Below are 23419 nucleotides of genomic sequence, written 5' to 3' on the forward strand. Positions count from 1 at the left end.
CTGGCAAATTATACTAGAAAATTATAATTTTTTTTAGATAAGTTGATTTACTAAGAATCTGTTTAAAAAAATCTCCAGAGTCATATAGGTTTTATTAAATAATATTATATAAATACCTACATGGTATCATACAATTTGGAATGCTTTTTGATATTAAAAAAAACAAAAACAAAAGAACAGAAAGTAATTTGAACAAAAAAATAACACAAAATAGTTCAATCAAAGATAAATAAAATAAACTGAAACATTAAACAAACTAACCTTTTTTGTCCCTTTAAAATTTATTATCAATTGTGAGGTTCTTATTCATATATTTATTTTTATTTATTTCTACAAACAACAGGTAATTAAATAATAAAAAATAACAAAATCAGATCATTTTTTTTTTCAATGACAACAGAAGCAGCACCAGTTTTCTAGAGTCTTATTTCAATAAGAAATGGTAAAACAACAAATATTACGTTAAAAATTACGTATAATGAATAAAATGTAAAAAAAAGATGTGGATCATAGAACACGCTGTTTAGGAACTTAAAAGTAAGGTAAAAAACAATTAAATGCCATTTATCCAAACAACAGTAATTCTTTTAGGCAAATATATAAAAAGAAGAAAAAAGAAATTGAAATGCTGAAGTGAACAACATACACGTAAAGGTAATAATAACAAAGAATGAATAATCCTCCCAGAATCTGACATGAGCAATTGGGTAAAGGAACACGATGGATGTTAAGATTGTAAATGAATGTAAAAATGTTCCTTTTTAAATCAAGTAATATGTGTCTTCCTCACACTAAAGATAAATCAAATTGTATGAAACTGTTGTTTGTTTTGTTAAAAAAATAATCAGACCCCATACTCAAATTTAAATATCTTTTCAGTCTGTTGTCAATAGTTGGGCATGGTTATCCGCGAAAACAAATTTATTAATGTAATATAATAATATATGATGATAAAATATGAACAATGACGAATCATTATTACTATTCTGTCTTTTGTTAGAGGGAGATATGTACTAGTCTATATTGCTTTTTAATCAAACTAATGTCATTGATAAACAAGTGTTAACACAAATTTACAATTTTTGAAAATAAAAGATAGATTCTTTTATTGTTTAGGACAATTAATGTACACATTACAGAGGACATAGGATTTCTGAACAGAGGAAATTAGAGATATATATTATGCTGTTTGATTAAAAATGTGTAAATAACTCGTGTATCTAGGTAGAAATATTGCATATATCTGTACAAACTTTTGATTAAATCTTGTTATTATATAATGAATTTATATGTTTAGTTTCTGCCTAATTATTCTAAATTTGTCATAATATATCTTGCCAATTATTTTTTCTAAATCATAAGGGATATCACATGGATAGTTTTCCTTTAAGTTGTTTATTATATATTTATATTGATTGTAATATGCAACGTTTCTACCCAGTTTACGACCATAACTGCTGAAATGAGCTGCAATTATCAAAATGTTTAAATATAAATATATTTCATTGTTATTTACATATAAATAGTGAACTAAAACATCACCAGTCCCTCCCCTAACACATGTCACATGCTTAATGTAACCATTAAATAATAAAACAAAATCGTAACTAGAGTTACATAATACACGCAGAATATTGGTCATTTAAAAAGATGAAGTAATAACATATGAAACATATATAGTATGTTTTACAATAAAGAAAAATCTAAAACGAATATTTTCTCGTTAAGGCATTTTAATTTCATCGGGCTTATCTGTCGAATAATTTAATTTTACATAAAAAATAACCAATTAACAGCTTTATTATTAGAAATATATAGCCTCTGCAGACAAGAGTCTGTGGCATAATTGATATTATATTTGTTATAAATTCTCCAGATCTTTGCAAAAAAAAAAAACAATTCCATTTAAAAAATAGTTGTGATAATTATGCACTAAATGCACAAGGAAGAATTTATCCTTATGACTCACTAACAATCAATAAAGATATATCGTATAGGGGGAAATGTTTTGTTAAGTGTAACAGTAACTGACAAACTAACAGTTAATGAAGATACATTATATCACACGTGAAAATATAAATTGAAATTTATGAATGATAATGAACAATTCTTTCATCCTCCCGACCTAATTTAGGCTAATTGAGATCCAAGACTCCACTTCGCAGTCCTCGCGAACCCATACAAACAGTACTTATGAAAATTATTTCACGGCTTATTAAACTTCACAGTTGCTTCCGAAGCATAGCTGTTGCATACTGGGAAAGCTGTTCATGAAAAACGTATGTATAACAAACACAGACTTTCCAGATGCTCTTTCAAAATGATACATGATTAAATATAGCACATTGTATATACTTTGACTAGACATTTGCAAATTTCTCATCATATTTAGGAAATTTAGAACTAATCAAATAGATCTTCGTAATTATCATGAACATGTTATTTTTAGAAACGAAATCACGTTGCTTGTCCAATCTGAATATTTTTTTAAAAACACAATTTATTTCAAACATATATAAACAAACCACCAATGTTTTTGACGAGTTCACTTTCATTTTCAAGTGAAGTTGAGTCCCTTGAATGTGGTCCTATCATAAATGAATAGCATATTTGATATGAATTTTTTTTCTCTCACATATGACATCCCATGATGAACTTGATACGGAGATTCCAGGGTGCAATGTGAGTCGTTGAATGGTGGTACTGAGTTGAAGATCAAAGGTCAAGGTCACATCGTCTGACGTCACCGGCCATTCCAAGCGTTCATCGAGTACATTGAGTGCTCCTGTCAACGAGAAACCAATGATGAGGGTGAGAATTTAAGCCCAGTTACTACATTAAAGAAATGTTTTTAAAAGAAAGTTTAACGGCAAATATGCGGTTTATATAACCACAGCCGTAATAATTAGTTTTCAACACTTTCTTTCTTTTAGAATTTCGATATTAAATTCATTTGCAAATACATATGTCCTTGATATACACTTCCTTATACATACGACACAACTTGTTTCATGTTTTGCTTTTTTTGCTTTTCATCGAGCTTTTAAGTTACCATAAGAGTTCAATGAATGCAAACAGAAATCGCAGGGAGTTTTGAGAGAAATAAAACACACAATAACACACAAAAACACAAGTATAGCAACACCGCAATGCCTCCCTGGACCTGTGTCTAACAATGTTGCATATGTATTCGGAAGTGATTTCAAGGATTTATTTCCCCACCTACTTCCCAAAAATAATTTGGTTTCTTCTACTGGACTTGTTTTATTTTCTCACCCTGCATGGTTTCTGTTGGCATGCATTACTCTTAGTTTTATCATACACTATGTTTATTTAAATACCAATATTTCTATGCTTTTAGTTTAAGAAATTCATAGGCATAGAAATATTGATATAGACAATACAAAAAAGCTCATATACACATTCAAATCAACTATGTAACAATATGAAAATAAATTGAATAATCGGTGCAAAGTCATAGCCATAAAATAATAACACAGGATAGCGTCTTCTTCAGGTTTAGGAAGAAAAAAAATTAGATGTTTCAAGTAAAAGTTTCAAAGGTCTGTGGCATCAGGAGTTTAATTAGAGTGAAAGAATTAGCCTTGTTGCAACCGGATAGAGATTTACAGTGTAAATAAATCCCGAGAGAAGAATATCAGCGTGTAGTTTCACCTGCTGGCAGAAACTCTCAAACATCTGTTATACATTCTCCTAAGATATAGGATATAGCACTCTTTCTCTCTCTAAAAATGCATGTTCACTGACCGGATTTGTGTAATTGCTGTTTTTAAAATGGCGTGTTTTGATCGTGTAAAGAAATTGCGAGACTTGGCATACTACGAAATCAGATTAAATATAACAACCTCAATTTCAAAAAGTTAACAAGGAGCAACATGTAAATAATAAAAGGTAGAAAAAAGTTGAATGAAAGGATTTAATCATAATGTTGCACAATAAAACACAACCGAGCTTGTAACGACTTCTTTTATTGAACGAAACTAGACTGACCAACCAGTTGACTTTTTTGAAGTCGACAATGCAAAAGAAACACAGTAACTCGTCATAGTTTGAGTTCTGATTATTTAATTTTATGAAATGGAAACAATTAACAATGATATATAATGTGTATATGTCATTACATACGTCAACAATGCCCCTTTACATATATCAATTTATTTGTTTCAACTTGATTATGCCATTAAGTCTACCTGTTTTTATAGTTATTATGATTTGAAATTTTGTTTTGCAGTGTTTCAAGGATACGACATGTGAAATAAACTCACTTTATTTTACAGTCATGGTATTTGTCTGTAAAGAGTACCATATTACATAGAATAGTTATATTTGTAAGTATGTTTTCAACTAAGTTTTCAGTCTTGCAAGTGGTTGTCGGATGTATAATAGTATTCGGATATGATTGACTCTATCTGAAACTGGTTCATCTAAATATGCATGTGAATTCATACGTTAAATTCCAATTTATTTTGCATGTATTTCATTAAAACTTTTTTTCTTAAGTGACAGCTGTGTTTAAGAAAGACATACGCTCAAATTTTCGACGGATCAGTGTTTATGTTTTTCATTACAACATTTCCATAAAGTATCATATTTTAAACTTGTTTTCGGTTTCTTTGTTAAACTGATAAAGGTAATTTGATCAAAGCCGGCTCTTCTATATCATTTATGAATTTCATTGTCGCCTCAAGACTGCAGAAAGGTAGGGGCCATCAAGTGTTAGACGCTCCATTAAGTTTGACAGTGTGCGTATATCCCAGTGATTTGTGGATATAATTTTACCGTTCATTCATTACAGTTATGTGTGTTTTAAATGTATATACCTTGAAACTTACACCACAGCCTTATTGCTGATCGCTACAAACTGTATTCTATCAGATCTACCATAACTGTGGATAAGAATTTTAACAATCCTGTTAAACTATTAATGTTTTGAAATTGCATAGTATCGTGGTATTCACTATTATGTTGACCCGTCATGTGGAAAGCCTTCAGTAATTGCAACATTCCATCGATTTTTCTCATGTATTGTTTACAACTAGGTCTTAGGAATGCAGTTTCTGATTATTCCTAATGAAATTTATCAATTTATGTCATGCAGTGGTGCGTTATTATCATCCAGCATTTTCAAGCTTAACACTGAATGTAAAAGTAACAATTAAACCATCAGCTAATAACGTGTTAACGTAACAATGGCGGCGGTCCCTTGGGTTTCCGCGAATTGTTATGGATACACGATATTTTTCAGTAATAAAGGGTCTAATTTAGTGACAGCCTTAAATGAAAGTGTTTCCTGAACAACGAGATTGAATATTTTTAGACGAAGAGTTTTTGTGCATTGCCCAAAGTCAAAATTAAAGCTCTACTCGAATTTTCTCTGATGCATATGCTAAGTATTTCCGGTTATTGTTCCGTGAAGGTAGGAGTCATTGTGATTACACGTGAAGTTGTTAGGAGGGCGACCGCGGTCTTTTTCTGGTGCACATTGTCACGGTGTAGAAACAGATACGAGAATGTGAACGTCTGTTTGCATTTAAAATGGGATTCCTTCTATCTCATTAAAAGTCAGAAGGCATCCAAATTTACAAATCGCAAAGAACAATTTCCCGCCTCCCTATGATGGGCTCTTTTATGTTATTGAACGATGCGTTACATTGGCCATTCGCGCGTTATTAATCCGTTTTGAGAATGATATCCCCAGTTAAATTTTTCCTTTGGCAAAGTTTTGCATATGATTTCATAGGGTTTTATACTGTATTTGAGGCGGCTCAGTTAACTTTGGATAAAAAACTTTAATATGCCGGAGGACGAAAGGAACTACCGTCATATTGATGCAAATTATAATATCATAAAACATTTTATGAGCGAAGTGATTCGAATGCTCGTTTAAAACCGTAACCAAACTGTAGGGAGTTTAGCTTTTAAATTTGCTTTAAATCTGATACACGATTTGTATGTAGTCGGCTATAAGAAGTTGAAAATCAAGTCAATACGATATGGTAATATGTAAATATTGCCTTAAGTAATTCTTACACGTGATTAATTTGCAAGCAAGAGTTTATATTACAAGCGATTGACGAGTCATTTATGTTAAAATCCATATGAAATACAACCTTAGATATCTAACTGATACTTTGTTACTCGTTTAGTTCGGATCAAAAATATTTACATCAGAAAAAAATAAGTTATGAAAATAAAATTTTATATCCTTATTATGTTGGCACTGCTATTGCAAAGTTAAAAAAAAGAAAATATATTTAGTAAATATTTTGTATAATTATGTATATATTTTTAAAACGTAAAATAGAGAATTTTCTTAAAAATCTGAAAACAAAGTGATCCCTCGGAAGCATCATACATCATTTTTAGATATTTAGGCTGTTCAATGGTGTTTGTTTGGGTTTGTCAATGATTTTGGGATGCATTTTTAAAAGTCATTTATAGCGACAGAAGCATCTCCGTAGGAAAAACATATTAATTTCTTGCAATTGAGTGATTTTCACATAAACACGCCTATCAACAATAATAATAAAGATTCTTTATAAATATGCCATTTAATACAAATAAAACAATTTTCGACGTTTTGCTGAACGCAAATAGATCATCGTAATCTCGGAAATAAATCATTTTTAAAACACATAACTCACTTTACACCGGCTTTAAATCAGTACTCTTTATAACGATGTCAATCACCAGAAAATTAAAGGTGTGTGATCCAATCCTTGATAATGTCAAAATGCACTTTTTTGGTGAGTATCTGTAACACCCAAAGAGTTAGCTTAGTTGATCGGAAATCAAAACACTGTCATTGATAGTCAGTAGTTGTCGTTTTTAGTGGTAAATTATACATCATCATCTTTTCAACTAGATCTGATTGTATTTTGTTTATAAAAGAATACAACGTTTCCGAATGCATGCGTTGGGTAAATTAAAGGCCGGGTATATACAAACATCAAAGCTATTGCTTAACATTGGTAAAGACTCGAATGTCAAAGATCATACAAAAACGTCGTAACACTGCAATTGTATATGACATGAAAATCACAACATTGATAAAAAATGGTGGTTTTGTTTCAGTATCTTGTCTTTCTCTGGTAAATAAATATGTGGTGTAGTCAACACTAAGTATAAAGAAATTTTAGCGTAAATGATTCATAGCGATAAAAAGCGTACTGGCTAATTATTGCTAACGCCGATTCAGTGGTAACATATGGGCATGATATCTATAAAAATGATAGTAAATACCGATAAAATCATATAGTTAAAATATAGATGAATCGAACTAGAATTATTTTGTACTAAATTATTCACACGTAAACCTTGTGACTCTAATTACATATTTCATATAAAAAACAGGACCGTAGGCAAATATATTTACTGTATATATAGTCGCTGAAATTATAACTAACGCACAGGTGAGAGAAAAGTTGATAAAAGTTTAAAACATTTCACCTTATCGTGACTATAAAAATATAACTTTCAACAACCTCACTGATCATTGAGATCATATTCTGATAACATATACTAGTTATGTACTCATACTTTTTATATATATTTTTTTTATTCATTTATATATCTCCAACGATTAAAAACCGCATACGTTTTATTATAACCGGGTCATCAAAGTCGGCATTGAGTATCACGTGATAACAATTAACTTCAGTCACACACCTGTCATATAATGTGCGTTACAAATGAGTTTTAATGATATAAATAAAACAGATACATACATTAGTTTTTCGCTGTGTAACATGATATATTGAATTTAATAATAATGCTCATATAAATTACACTGTACACACGATATCTAAACACCAGTGTTAATATAAATATATTTCAATTTACTTTTTAAATTATTGTAGCTTTAAAAATCTAAATAAAAATTATAACCATTTTATTTTCAATTATTAAAAATTATTAATTGATTATCACTCGGAACAAATTCGTAGTGAATTTTTGTCTTTTTTGTCTTGGTACTTTCAACCAATGTCAACGAAATTGTATAAAATAATAGAAATATGGGATAAAAAAAATTCTTTTTTTACCTATGCATTAAATTTTGAAATGATATGCACTATAACTGGTAATATTCTTTTTTTAAATGTACAAAATCATGGAGGTATTTACAGGAAAGATAAGTTAAATAATCAGTTTTACATTAAATACGAATTGCATTCGTGGCAAAAGTGATAGCAATGGTAGGAAATGACATTAAATACAAGCATTAGCGGGGGCAATCATACAATGTTTGGACGAAATGATAATTTAATGACTGATCTCATTATTAGCGAAACTGTTCATCTAATTGTAGAAAAGATTTGACCTTCTACAACACATAGAAAATTGGGTCTATTCCCTAACCCACGTGAAAGGAAATAGTTGATAATCATCTCCACATCGAGGCCATGCCATTGTCAATTGTTTGATAATTTCCCCGAGTTTTCTATGAAATGGGACTGGATGCTTGGGTTACTATGTATGTACAGAGATAAAATCTTGGTCGGAGAGGCCAACCACCCGGACAACGAAGTAAGGGGTAAACTACTCAGTGCTTTGTAGACACTTCATTCAAAATGCATGGTAATTAAGACAGGTGCTTGCACTCTTTAAGATACCTAAATTATTTTAATAATAGGGTATGCGGTTCACAATATCATTTTAATAAACAACCCCCATAACCTTTTTACTGATCAAGAGCACAATTTACTGATAATGCCGTCTACACGGTCCTTCGTTAGGATGGTTTTTGAGGTTTGAATAATGTGTCTATTTGATAGACACACACCGAGCATGACGGGGAACGCCAAATTTTCCAATATTTCAATCTTTTAAAATATTCTAACGAACTTTCTATGGTTTTTTTTTTTTTTTTTTAATTTAATTTCACGCGTTGTGTTTAAATGAAGATACATATATATTTTATTGTGCTTAGTTTTTAATTTTCATATTTAGTTATTATTGTTTTGTTAATGTAACAAAACACATACTTGCCATCAACGGTTTTTGCACGTCTAGCTCAATATGACATTTGAAAATAGTACAAAGGTCAGTAATGTCAACTGACTTGCGCAAATTTCGTGCTTGACAAAACTTGTCATCAATTTTGCTGTTATAATTAATTTTTGGAAAACAAGTTTATATATGAAATTATTACGTTTCCAAAATTGTTGATATTAATAATATAAAAAAGCACTTTTCGATAATCCGTAAATATTTATATCAAAGCACATTTAGTATTTATTTCTTATTGTATATATTATGGCAATACTTGTTATATACTAGTAAAAATATGTCTGTGATTGTTGATACTCCAAACCTGATGTATCACATTTCTTTACCATGAAATAACCATTTAGTATCATATAAATAAGAAATTCATTATATATAATAAAACCTGTCTAGCTCACGAATGACTATAAATATTTTCTCTGGCAGAATAGCCAATATGTTTTTCTTAATATAAGAAATTTAGTGAATGATGCTACTTAATTTGCTACTCCTTAATTTGCTGCATATTTTTACTTGTCAATAAAATAATATAAATGTATCTATTAATATAATTTTATTCCATGGGATACATAAATTAAGTATGCAGGTATGAATTATACAGCAGAAAATGTTTATGTTGTGATGCTCGTGATATTTGAAATAATGCAAGATAATCACATATTACAAAAAAAATGCCTAATTACGTTTGCTGTTTGTCATTTTAACTTGAACATAATTTTATTGCAATAAATTATGCAATTCTTTCAGGCGTAATTTTGTGTGCGTAATTTATGCCGCTTTTTATCACCAGCGAGTGTGTGGTATTAAATTTCAGTGAATTAGAATGGAGAATCTGACTGTGCGGACCAGACATAAAACAAAGGGAATCAGCCCTTCAAATTATTTACATATTCCTAAAAGAGTGACGATTTGCCTTTTCCGTCTTTAATGAACACGCCATGCTGTTAAGCATATTGTAAATTATATTGTATTTTCTTCTATTTGAAAAGTTCAAAAACGAAACATAATTATATTTAACCATTATTTTGTTTATAAATCACAAACGATGGTACATCGCGGTGTGTGGTGAGCACCCTTTCCACTTTGTATGTTTAAATATGCAATCATTTGTCGCGTTAATTTGTTATTTTGCAATTTATGTTTCACAAACTTGTCAGATGTTTTCCCAATTACTTTCAAAAACTTGCCATATAGTGCAGTGGGACAAGATCCTACACACAATCAACACAAAATGTGTAATAAATCGTGTAAAATCCCGGAGGATGTGTCATTTGTGATGAGTATATTGGTCTGTCAAAACTGTCCAGCACAGGCGAGGCCAATGATCAATTACACCGTTATTTATCTACATAGCTGTGTCAATACTCGTAAACATGGTTGTAAAATAATTATCTGATTTCTTATTCTTATATTTATATATCACATAAAACAAACCATTGTTTAATCTGGGTTTTTGTTTTTCAAAACTACCATTTCTCTTATCATTTGGTGTACACTGTTTTACAGAATAATATCGAAGCCTTAAATTGTTATTATTTATATCCATTACAATTTTGTTGAGTATAGCCGAATCAATTCCATACGTCCAAATATAGTCACTTAAGTGATATTGGCGAATTTTTCGCACAAATAAACAATTGCATTTGATTTATAGAGATAGGCTGGAGATCAATACAATCTCTTGGTTTGTTCTGTCTCGGGTCAGGCAGGAGAATGGGGCGCTATTTCTCATGTAAATGGTAAAAATATTGACCATGCCAATTGCTTTTTTCCTACTCCTAAGATATATTTTACATGGCAAGGAAATGGTATTTAAGAAGAGGCCAAAGTCCTGTAACAATTGTATCATAAAATGCACGGCAAATCCAAACTGTGAGATAAAACAAAATAAGTAAAAGGTAACTTACGGGATCCTGAAGGTCTGACGGGTCCGGATTTTCCGGGCTTTTTGACGTTGTACTACCCGTTCCCTCTCTTTCATCTATCACTAAGTCTATAGGCATTTTGCCTTTTAAACAACTAATATATCGATGGCAAAAATTGTCACACAATTCGTGAACCTGAAAATATAAATAACAAACAATATTGTTATTTAAATGGTAGAGGGAAAAAAACGAAAGAAAAAAATAACATCAATTTTAGTTTTGATTAATGATATTAATCATATGATGCGAACACGGAAATGCTTTAACGTCGATTTCATGTAGACATTTAAATCTGTTTGATACAATGAAATTAAATAGAATATATGACTTGGTCGTGTTTTGGGAATATTTTTTTATCTCAGTTTGGCAGTATACATTTCATGATATTAGAAGATTATCATTATATCTGGCGTAATTGTCCTTGCTAATGTTAAGAAAATCTCGATAAAATCTTTTATTTGCTCTTATAAACCAACACAAACACAAATATTTTAAGGCGAGTAAATTTGTTAGCTTATTTCTTATCAGGAGGGATTTTTGTACGTCCGGAAGGTCGTATCTGGTCCTACATTACAAAATTGTTAAGTTTGTAGAATATCACCGTAGATAACATTCAAAACCCAAGACGTAGGTGATTTAATTTGTACACTGCGCAAATTCAAGTGTTCTCCTATCTAAAGCTTTGAAGAAAAAAAACTAATATATCAATGAGTAATTATATATTTTCAATAGTGTATTTATGTTCCACACTGTCTGGTATAGTTTAGCTTGCAGTAAAATTGTTATTGAAATTTATTGTCTTGTGTTTTTTCTGTTTTTGAATTGACTTATTACAGTGTTTTCTTGTCTGTCTTTTTTGTTGAATAAAATAAAGTAGTCGAGAAAGATTATTACCTTTTCTAACTCCAATAAATGGAAACGTAGAACTTGAATCGCCTGTATCATCTGTATAAAAAGAATAAAATAGAAAACAAAATTAGAATAATAACTTAGAATATATGTTTTTGTTCTATACACATATCATGGGTGAAATGTATTAAATTTATTAGGTTATGACAAAATATGTTTTCGTAACTGCCAACATCTGATTGTAAGGCAATGATAGCTAATGTTTTATATAATAAAGATGGTTAAAATTGGGCCAAGGTGTCAATTGCTAGCTCTAGCGAGAATTTAATTGCATCGGCCATATTGGAAACCCCCTGTATTCAATCTGGTCCAAGATTCCCGTCGACTATAAGGAAATTAACACCTCTAGGCAAATGCCTTAAGATTCACATTAGAGAACCTTCCCATCTGCTAGCTTATTAGTATACTTGTATATTTCTAAACGAGCCATGTGTTTTATTTTGCCATTATTTCAGTAAAAAATGCAAGGTCCCATGGTTCGTTGAAAGTTTCAATTCTACGGATACTTTCACTCGATATAAAAATGCGAAAATTTGCGCGATTTTTATTACATGTATGACATTAGACGAACTGGAAAGGTAATTCAAAAACTAGTAATTTTCATCGCTAGACGTGTAGAGAGAGTGAATTTTATGCCAGGGGAAAACGCTGGGTTTTGACCGGGCCTGTTTATCATAACAATCTAGCTAGGTTTAGGATTTCAATCTGTCGATGTGCTATACATGTTGAACCTATTTGTATCGTGATACGTATTTACGGAATGTTATCTCGGTTTTACAGACTAGTATTTTAAATAGACATATATTTTCGGATGTGTTCAGACGCTCCTCACTGTACTGTATAGGGTTCCATCGTTTTATTTCTTATTTTGACACTTTTAGTGCGAAAATGTTTAAAGCCCGAATTCATGTCTATTTTATGAGTAAACAGTGGACAACGTATAATAGATATAAAATGTAAATTGGAAATGAAATGCAAGAAGAATAAAGAAATAATGTTTTAAAATAGAAAATGGTATCTTACCAGGCTATCAAGTTCATGATTTGATGAAAACAAGGGTTTGTCCGAGCGTGCCTGTGAATTGAATACGAGAAAAAAACTTGAGTAAATTATTTTCATGAGTAAATAAAAATATTGTCATCATAGTTATACATAATTCTTTTTTCCTAAATGTACATATTCATTCTTTTTTTCTGAATATATGAATATAATAAGAACTATTTTGATACAGAAGTTACATTAGGTTTCATGTTTATTTGTAATCAAATGTGATATACAAAAGTCCCCATCATTGTATGCGTTGTACAAATCAAATTCCTTATAATATTAAAATTGTACTTAATAGTTAGAATTGTATGCATTAAATGTATTTTTAATTATCAAGAGAAAACTACTCGTGCAATATATAAATATATATTTATTTCTCTGAGAAAACAACATGAAATATTTTGGTCTGGAAGCAATATCAGTTTTTTTGCGGATCATGTCATTGGAGAATAATGCCTGCAATTTGTTTTTATTGCTAAAGTTCGTCCCAGCTTGGAAGCTTAAGGCGATAGTCATTATTATTAAGATTGTTAGTAGGACTTTTAATGTTTAAATATAACCCAAATTGTCAATTGATTACATAAAAGGGTAATAACATTGACCGGTTACTCTGTGTATCTACTTAAGATAAATAAGTGACTTACGACTCTCTCTCCAGATACATAATTTCTTATGTATAAAATAAACCTTGTATATAAATATTTAAAAACCGGCTGGCAATCGGTTTAAAAAAAATAAAACCCCTTAAAAGTTAAATACATTCTTATTAAAATAATTTATGCATTACGGATCAGCATGGTTATTGCCTTTTTATGATTTTATTGAATTTAAATTCCACAAAACCATGTTTTGTTCAAGGTAGAATAACCCTATTCTTTAAATTGTAACTAATCGTTTTAATCACTTCTAAAGAATAAATAATGTTATTTTTGATTGTATAAATATGTTCAGTTATCCTGATTATTTATTGTAAATTTTATAATATTAAAAGTCGAGACAAGGGTCACTTTACGGCGGATTAAGGATTTAAAAAGTTTAATGCAAAACCTGTAATGTATATTGAGACAATTGTTTGTTTTACAAACGACTAAATGGGCTTTAAAGGTTAATTGCACGCAGTTTAGTGCGTATGGGATTTTTTTTCTTACTTATATAACTTACCGGTAAAAAGTGATAATACAACATGTAAAAAAAAAAATAAAAAGTAAACCAAATTGTTGACAATAAATTACCACGAGTATAAAACAAACTTACCAGAACTTGTTTACTAAAAACTGCTATATCTTCATTGAAAGACTCAGATGAGCACACGTCCCCGCCGGCCACCCCGGGTTCTCGTGGCGTGCACGTTGCTAATTCACACTTCTCGAATATAAGCGCCAGCAATGGGAATAACGGGTGCCTAAAACACATAAATTCCATATCATTTTTTACCTGTTCATGATTTTTTTAAATATTTTATTTCTTTTAGTTTTACGATTTTTGATATCTGTATAACTTGATTAAAACTTAAAAAAAACTTTAATTAAATATACCTAATATTTATTTATCTTTAAAAAAATTATTCCGTATTGAATATGTCATTTCCTTCAAATACAACACCGTAAAATTTCAATTAATGCCGAGTTGATAACTACAAAAAAAATCAAACTGAAAATTTGATATCCAGTTAAATGCTTCTCATTTTTATCGTTTTTGTTTTTATTTTATTCTGAGCAGTTAATTATTTTTGTACAGATAGATGTGTATAAAATTGTGTGATACTGCTTGTTTATATCATTAGGGAAATAAATGATTTCTTTGCGTGTTTACAAAAATATGTTAATACGTATCGGCCAGCCATTTTGTTTTGCTGTTTATCATGTTTATGTATTGATGTTTGGCCCGGAGCATCACTCATGTTTCTGTGTTTTATCACTTAGTTTACTGAATATGTGATCGCTAAAGGTATTCCATGTTTTTTTCTATGTTGATGAATTGTCAAATGTATGTGTAAAATGATAGATACAGCATAAAGACTATTCGGCACACAATTTTTGATGTATCAATTACTGTGGATTTGTATTACAGGCTTATTGACTAGTTATTGTCGGCATGTAATAAATACCCATATTGAACTTATATATCCTCAATGGCCTAATATTAACAAAAGGTATTTGAATTGTCTATAAAACCTGTGCAAATATCATATTTTGATAACAATATTTATTGACTCAATTTGCGTAATTTCCTGAGCAACTTGTGAACGTTTACTTTAGCTTAAAACATTAATTTTAAACATTATAGTCTGTTTACATTTGACCTTAAATTCAACACGGCGATGTTAAATTATAGTGGTTTTATGCGCTATGCACATGTTTCGTTGTATTGTGCCTTCCGAAGACATTGTTTTTCAAATTTAATTCCTTCACTCTTTGTTCGGATGAACAGTGTTCTGACTTGTTTTTTTTGGACACTTCCTCACTTTCAATTATTTCTCGTATTTACTTATATATATCCTTGAATGGGTGTCCCACACTTACCCATATATAGAGTCTTTATCCCGTTTTAATTGACTGTCTTGTGTTGAATTTGTTCCCATACTCGCCATAGAGTTACTGGTCGAGTATGGCGGGTAAGAACTGTGCATAGATCCCCCATGATTTACACTACTGTGAGGGGGTATAGAGTGTCCACTTGGTATAGAGGTCCGATGAGGATCATACATGCTCTCCATCCCAGCCAGAGCACCGCCATAGTGGGCCGGGAAATCGTTTTCCAACTGAAATTAGAAACAGACACATTTCAGAAATATATCCAAAAATATCCAGCTGAGTGCAGAAGCAAAGAAAAACTAATAGCTTTGATGAACTTAGCACCGTTACACGTTTTCCGATCTCTATCCAAAATACCATAATTCACGGTTATAAACTTCCATTAAAACACAGACACAAAACACCGCGTAGAACGTCGGTAACCCAATTACGAAAATTAAGAATCTTTATATCCTTACCCTTTGAGCCATGGACCCGTTTCACGCAGTCCAAGGCAAAGGCTTCGAAGTATCCGATTCCGGAATAGCCGTCGTGTCCGTAAGCACTGAAAACACCCTGTTTTTCCGTCGATATGTATCCGGATGGCATAAACAAATCCGAGATTCTGTCAAAGAAATACAAAACTGTCAATGTTAGTAAACGTTTCTACACACTATCATCACAAGCCTGGTTTAGCAAGTATGCTGTCTCTAGTATCGGCCGAACACTGTAAAGCTGTCAATCATGCCTTGTACGCTATACAGCACACCGAACGAACGAATGAGCTGTCAGAAAGAGATATATCGTCCTAGGGCGGGACGGCGCGTCGCGCATGAGGCGCTGTTTTCTTCTTTATCGACCGACTTAGCGAATATACGGCTGTTTTGAATTTTAGTATATAGGATACAGATCAGACCACACTTGGGGAATTTACAGATAAGAAAAATGATTTTCAGTTATGATATATCGCATTTTCATACAGTCATGAGATTCGGCAGTAACCCCTTGTCTAAATGTGTCAGAAGTGCTGGTATCTGTATGCCAGAAAACCAGTGTGCGTCTTTCCCGACCCAATTCCAACTATTCCGATAAATTACACTGTAACAAGATTGCCTCAAAACTTTGGAAAATTTGTATATTTAAAGCTATAAAATATTTAACCCTGCTAGTATAAACAAAGACAAAACATGCTTTAATTTAGTTTCTATTTGATTGATCAATATTTCATACATTCTGATATCTTTAAGTATAGCTCTGTCAAAGACGATATGCTCGACAATAGCTCGCAGTGGGAAAGAATAAACGTGTTGTTGAATGATTGGCAATGATTTGTGTTTTACTGAAGGAAAACGTGTACGATAAAGTTAAACAGTAAAGTGTTTAAATCTTCAAACTGTACGGATATGTCAAATGTGTATTAGCTGTATCAGAATGGTTATCCGTCACATTGATAAAACATTGAAGAATGTGACAGTATTTTAGCCGTGTGATATATGTAATCTGCCGCTCTCTATGTTATGGTTTCCCCGCTGCGAACCCTTCTTTTACTGCGCAGTGGGGAGGCGGGAATATGTAAATTTCTTTCCGCCTCAATTTCCCACTTCCCGCCTCTGAGAACGCCTACTGAAAATTGATCCGCCCGGATTGTAGACTCATTGCTGTAAGTGAAATCAATAACTCCGCCTTAGTGATTTGTGTTGATTATGAACAAACTTAAGAAATGTTGCAAAACTTTGTATTTTCTTCTTTTAGACAGCGATTTTTTTCTTGTTTTTTTCCCTATTTAAACAATCTTTAAACTGTTTTAAAGTACGGCAAGTGACAATTTTGTATTTGAATTTAAAAACGTGATTTAAAATGGACATTTTTGTTTTGATATGGACACTTTATTTGTATTAAAATTATTAAAATTGAGGTAAGAACGAGGCGCGTAAACGGAACAACGCTTTTACTTTCTTTTTAAATTGAAGTTGCTGTAACTCAAATAGGAAATATCAAAATGATGTCAAACGTCTATTTCAATTTTTCTTTTTATTTCATTTTGAAGTAATTGTTTTCATTGTTTAAAGACGATGTCATTTAAGTTTAAGTCTGTAAACTTTAATTCATATAGACATGAAAAATAACTGTTCCGAAATAATGTAATATATAATTTTGCTATAATCATTGCTTTTTATTAGGAACTAAATGCATACTGTTAAGTGAACTTAACATTTCCACGACAATGCCAGCGTTCACGCATTTTAACATCTTTACTGAAATTAAATATAACATGATAACTGACCGAGAAAAGACATCATTTGCTTTAACATTGTAAAGTTGATATTTTGTAGTTACATCTTTACTTGACATTTTATTAGTTTAAATGCTAAATTTATTTTCATTGTTTTTCGTTTTTAAACGTATTTTTAGAATTAGAAGTACACCACTGAGTCAAATGCCTCATATTTTTTTATAACAAAATCGCATTATTTTGGAATTTCATTCGACATTATGAACGCTAGATTTTTTTCTTAAACACTTTTTTGATAAAATTTTAGATAACAAAAACTGACACAATATTATAGACTTCATAAAGAGAGTTATTTAAAGTAAGATACTAATAATAGATTTTTGTCGTTTTTTATTTTTATATAATTTTGTTATTTTTGTTTTAATTTCCTTATTGCAATGAACGACTGTTCAACCAGTCAGCCAACCCAAAATAGATTAGTTAAACGACCGCTTCATAACCTTGAATTAAAGGATAACAAAGTGATAAGGATAACGTGACGATAGAACCACTGATAACAACACATCCCTGATGACACCCCGAGATGGCAGCGATATCGGGTGCGCAGTTTAGCCCCGATCCCTTGGGTCATCGGCGACTTACTAAATAGACGACGAAATACAGAAAACTACCTAATAAAATGCCCATAATGACCCTTAAACTTTCAGTTTTATTTCCATAATTGCGCCGATTTCGTGCAGAATCAAAATGAAATGAACCCCTATCACGGAAACAAATCAAGTGTAAACGGATTTTCTAGCTCAATGGCTAGGTCAAGATAGCGAGTGAAATTTAATTAATTTTGTTGATAAATTGGTTTTTAAAAATAAGCTTAAGTTAGCATTTATTTACGTATGAATATTACCACAAATGACGATATGACGGCAGAAAATTAGCGAAAAAAATAGGAACAGGTAGACTTTCTGAAAACCAAACAATATAATATAACAAATTTACGATCCCGTGCGTCTTTAGATGTTCGTATAAATGTAATAAATTCCGCCGTTGTAATATTAAAATTTCTCATACTTCGCTGCCTGTAATGCTAGCATTACCTACTGCAAAGTTGAGGTTACCTAATATACAAGTATATATTAGGGATTCTGTGAAACAAAATATGATCATCTGTTAATTCATGTATATACAATACAAAATCTTTCAAATGTAAATCTGATACTGTTTCATTATAAGGAACACAAACTATATAATATCTGATAGTAAGAAAAAACGTCACATTTCTGCCATATACCTGCATATGGAAATATATTTCATTTACAAGTACTTATTTCACATTTATAAGAAATATTAAAGCAACAACTATAACATTTATGCTACCTTATTGTCATTTCTGACAAATGCAGATAAACTTTAAAATATTTGCCAAACAGCCCGTTTCTAAATGTACAAATTTACACTAACATGTTAATTAGATATCACAACATTACAATGAAATATTTGTTTTAAATATTTCAAAATATTGTTACCTGATTATATAAAATATCTATATAAAATATGCTTATATATATATATACATATATCAATTAATTTATATACATGTAATGCAAATATAACTTTGTTAAGTATTAAGCTGTTTATGGTCCATATACATGTTTAATATTGTTTGCATATGACAGAAATGTGTAAGCTGGACGCGGCAATAGATGTTTTTGCAGTATATTGTATCAAGTTTTGCAATAAAGTAAACAAATCATGCTGATTTTTAAATATACAAGGACATACAAATTATCTTAATAAATGTATGTTTTATTCCCGTTTAAAGAGCTACATTTTATACGTAAGATCGTTGGTTAATTCTACACAACATACATTAAGAATGTCAGTCTTTAACATTTTGATGCCCTTAACGTTACAAGTACAATATAAAATTAATAGCTGATTTTTTGACAGATATAAAGTAAGAAAGATGATATCTGGTCTTCGGTTTTGAGCAAATAAGCTAATTATTTTTAAAAAAGGCGTAAAAAGAAGGAACGGTAAAGACAGCTAAATTGGACAAGTCAGACGAAATTGTGAAGCTTTCACGATATTTTTACCTATAAAACTATTAAAAATAGCATTACCGCATCTGTTTAATTTCTTTTTGCCGCTTCCATATGATAATAAAATACAGTAATAAACTTGTCCAAGTTATTCACTATAACTCATTAACAAAGTTGTGTTTAAACTCCACTAAGTTTTTTCTGACATAACGAAACTTGATTTTTTTAGTTTTGTTGACCAATAACTTGTGCGCTAAAATTTTAGACACCCCGTGTTCCAGAATGATCTTTTTTATAATGCAGAATGACACAAAAATGAAGCCTTGAAAACGGCTAAGAATCGTTTTAAAATCGATTTTTAGTTTTATAATTCAGAGTATATTTCTTTATTCTTTTTTTTCCATATTTTCCACTATAAGTTCCTCAGTTGATCAATGTGTATGTTTATAAATAGGCATTTAGACCTTAGTGTAGTTCCTTTAAAAAAATGTTTCCTTGCCCTAAACAACTTATGCAAGATAAGCAAGGAAGAATGTTAAGGTGTACACTAAGAACAATAATACATTGTACATATTTATGCTAGGTAAATAGATGGTAAACTTAACATGCAAAGAAAAACAAAATGTCTATCAAGGATGTCATTCAAAATATATTTACCAACATTATTTCACAAGAAGTATATATAACTTAATTTAAATAATGAATTTACGGACGATAGTTTTAGTAACTTTGCGTGGAAGAGCGAGAAACGTGTAAAACGTAATGCCATTATTTTCAATACGTGTTGAAATAATAAAGACAAAAACGTTCGAGGTAGAATCTGCCATTGTAAATAATGCTATATTCTGGACTCCATATCACGGAATGGTTGGCGGTTTTTATTTGAATTTAATGACGATGGTGTCTCTCTCCTTCTAGAATGACTAACAACAACCACACCACCAGGTTTTATTTCAATCACTTTCTCATATCAAATCATATTCACACCACATTAGGTATGTAGACCACCGGACATATAACGCAGAATTTCATCTTAGAGCCTTCACTAAAATTCAATAATGATGACCCTCCAAAAACTGTTGAATAATTCAATGAATGTGAATGAAATGCTAGCCTGTCAGGGGAAATGAATAATGTGCAGAAGAAATGAATTATTTTATTCATTCCTTGACTCTCACTGCTCTGTGTTCCATAGGGAACAATCGAAGAGCGAACGCCTTATTATTTGCGAGATACGAAAATTGTAGTATAGCGTCCATTAAAAACACGTTGCGTACACAAGATGTTTAATTAATTACCAGCAAGAAAGAAATTCATTAATAAGATTTCCTTTCTCCCCAATGTTTTTGTTTATGATATCAGATCGTTACGAAATTGCAATTGATTCTTAAATTATTTGTTGGAATGCCGATTAGAGAAGTATTATATTTGAAGGTTTTTGTTTAAATACAGCACAAAGTCTTTATAGTACTATATTTAGATAGTGACTCATGCTCGAAACAAACTGAGTAACTGTTAAATAAATTAATTAATTAATTAATTAGTAATAAACAACTCGACACGGTTAGAGCAAATTATGATTTTATGTTTAAACAACTTCACTTCTGTTACTAGTATATTTTATTGAGAATAAAATTTTAATGATTATATATATATACACACACATATCTTTTCCTAACCTCAGGCAAATATAAACTTTAAAGAATTAGTTGGTATTCAAACGAAATAAATATCAAGAAAAGAAGTGTCTTATTTTGTCTAAAATGCTACAATTCTTGTAAGATTTCCGGGCTAGCTTGCCAAATATTTTTTTTCATTGAACAATATCATTACCAAAAATTAGCACAAATATAATAACGAAATGTCCTAGATGAAGGCCAGTACTATTTTATCATAACTTTTTCTTTAAAAAACACTAGCAACAAAAAATTATCATTAAACTATTAATAAACAATTATTAAATGACATTTAAGTGGTTGTTTTTATTTCGAGCTGAAGCAGCTGTTGTTAATTCATTTGAGCTTATAGCTTTACGCCGATTTTAACGCACAATTGGTCATATTTCTGAGGTCAGTCCATCTAACTGGCTGTCTTTGATAATTTACCAGTACTTAACAATTTCTCCGCAAGTGACAGACTACTTGAATTCGAAGTGAGAGACAAATGTGATCATTACAGTAAATATCCGAAATTGGCAATGAGAAATTCCGCCTCGCCCGAGCATCGAACCAGTGAACTCTTCATTACAAATCCATTGCTGTACCTATTGAGCAGAGCAGAAGTTCTTAAAAGAAAACAACAGTAAAACTTTACCGAACCGCTTTGATAGTAGCATGAAAATTATTAATTAATGTATATTTCGCTTAACGGTTGACTTTCTTGATATCCTTCTTTACTTATGTTTTTGAAAAAATTGCTATAGGTATGCATAAAGTAGAATTAATTGCGTAATTTGTAATGTAACTTATTTTTGTAGATCTCTAATACTTAAAGCAAAAGAATGTAATAATTTACTTCCCCGAGTTTGAAAATTCATCTAAATTTATATCCCCGTTACTATGGCAAATATATTATAAATTACAGTGATATAACATTCCTACCTAAATAGTATGGTTGCGAAACGTAAATGATAGTCTGTCGTGTTAATTACATTAATGACCTAGATATTTGGTCAAGTATTTTTTGTATAATTTGAGTTTGAAAAGTGACAATGTTGTTGCTGTAAATAATTTTACTCCTTTTGGTATCAGACTTCTGTAACACGCTTACAAACATAAATGAGATTGAACGGCGCAATATATGCAAACACTAAGCTTTATTTTTTAATTTTGAAGGACATGTTTTCAATGTCCATAAATGGTGTGAAGAGGCTAATAGACTGAGATGAAGTATTTTGGTTTGGTTGTTATTTATACATATAATTTTACATGAAAATGGACAAATATGTCATTGGTAGATTGTATAGGAGGCTTGGTAGCCCCTTTAAAAAACAACACATATTCCTTGTTGCTTGTTAATTATTTGCCTTCTACTATCCGTATGTTATAATAACATCAAGCATCTTATTCTTGGTGCTGTGAAACAGTCTGCATTTTCTAAGTCATTCATTTCTCACAGATCTTTGATAATATAAGGTCGGCAAGGTCACATTGGTAAAATATTATGTTTCCCCTTCTGCCTTTTCAGAAAAGCTATTTTAGATGTGTGACTCATTTTACAAGGTTATTTAAAACGTTTTATCAATCACGACTGGTTAACGGATTATATATATTGTCATGTTGGTGACATATCAAATCGATGCAACAATGCTGAGATTAGTATTCATGGTGTGGAGATATTACGCCACCGGTAAGAATGTCTTCCCCACGAAGAATGAATTCATTCATCGACCGCCATGTTTAGCCACGTGGTTTCATGACCTCCTATGGTTGGTTATTAAATGCTGCAACTTAATGGCGACACATTTACATTTCAAGCAAAGCATCTTTTGTGCATCATTTGAAAAAACGATGGCGTAATGTTGTTTTTGCTCGAGTTACACATTGCACGCTCTTGCCAATGTTATTTTAATATTTATGTTGATAAAAACGAGACGATTATCTTTCGTTTCACAATTTATCATTTTCATACAGACGGACCATATGGAATCATCTAATCGCAAATGAAACATTTATTTCTTATCGGCATCGTATATAACACAAATCAAACAAAACTCGATATAGAACT

General features: G+C 30.9%; 1 protein-coding gene across 2 annotated transcripts in view; it reads right to left on the reverse strand.

Moving 5' to 3' along the window:
* Window positions 1-23419, reverse strand: part of LOC132738218 (homeobox protein Meis1-like) — a 126364-nt gene that overhangs the window by 93295 nt on the left and 9650 nt on the right. Inside the window, exons 2-7 of one of the 2 annotated variants that reach the window (XM_060725684.1) lie at window positions 15901-16046; window positions 15431-15669; window positions 14163-14310; window positions 12885-12935; window positions 11847-11897; window positions 10935-11087 (exon numbers count right to left, since the gene is read on the reverse strand). In XM_060725684.1, coding sequence (XP_060581667.1) covers window positions 10935-11087; window positions 11847-11897; window positions 12885-12935; window positions 14163-14310; window positions 15431-15669; window positions 15901-15912 — 654 coding nt within the window. In that variant the 5' untranslated portion in view covers window positions 15913-16046. Of the gene's footprint in view, window positions 1-10934; window positions 11088-11846; window positions 11898-12884; window positions 12936-14162; window positions 14311-15430; window positions 15670-15900; window positions 16483-23419 lie in introns of those variants that run through there. The other variant, XM_060725690.1, reaches the window with a different exon arrangement.

The sequence above is a fragment of the Ruditapes philippinarum genome, unplaced genomic scaffold (assembly GCF_026571515.1).
Source record: "Ruditapes philippinarum isolate M1 unplaced genomic scaffold, ASM2657151v2 ctg327_1_1_1_1, whole genome shotgun sequence".
NCBI classification, from domain to species: Eukaryota; Metazoa; Mollusca; class Bivalvia; order Venerida; family Veneridae; genus Ruditapes; species Ruditapes philippinarum.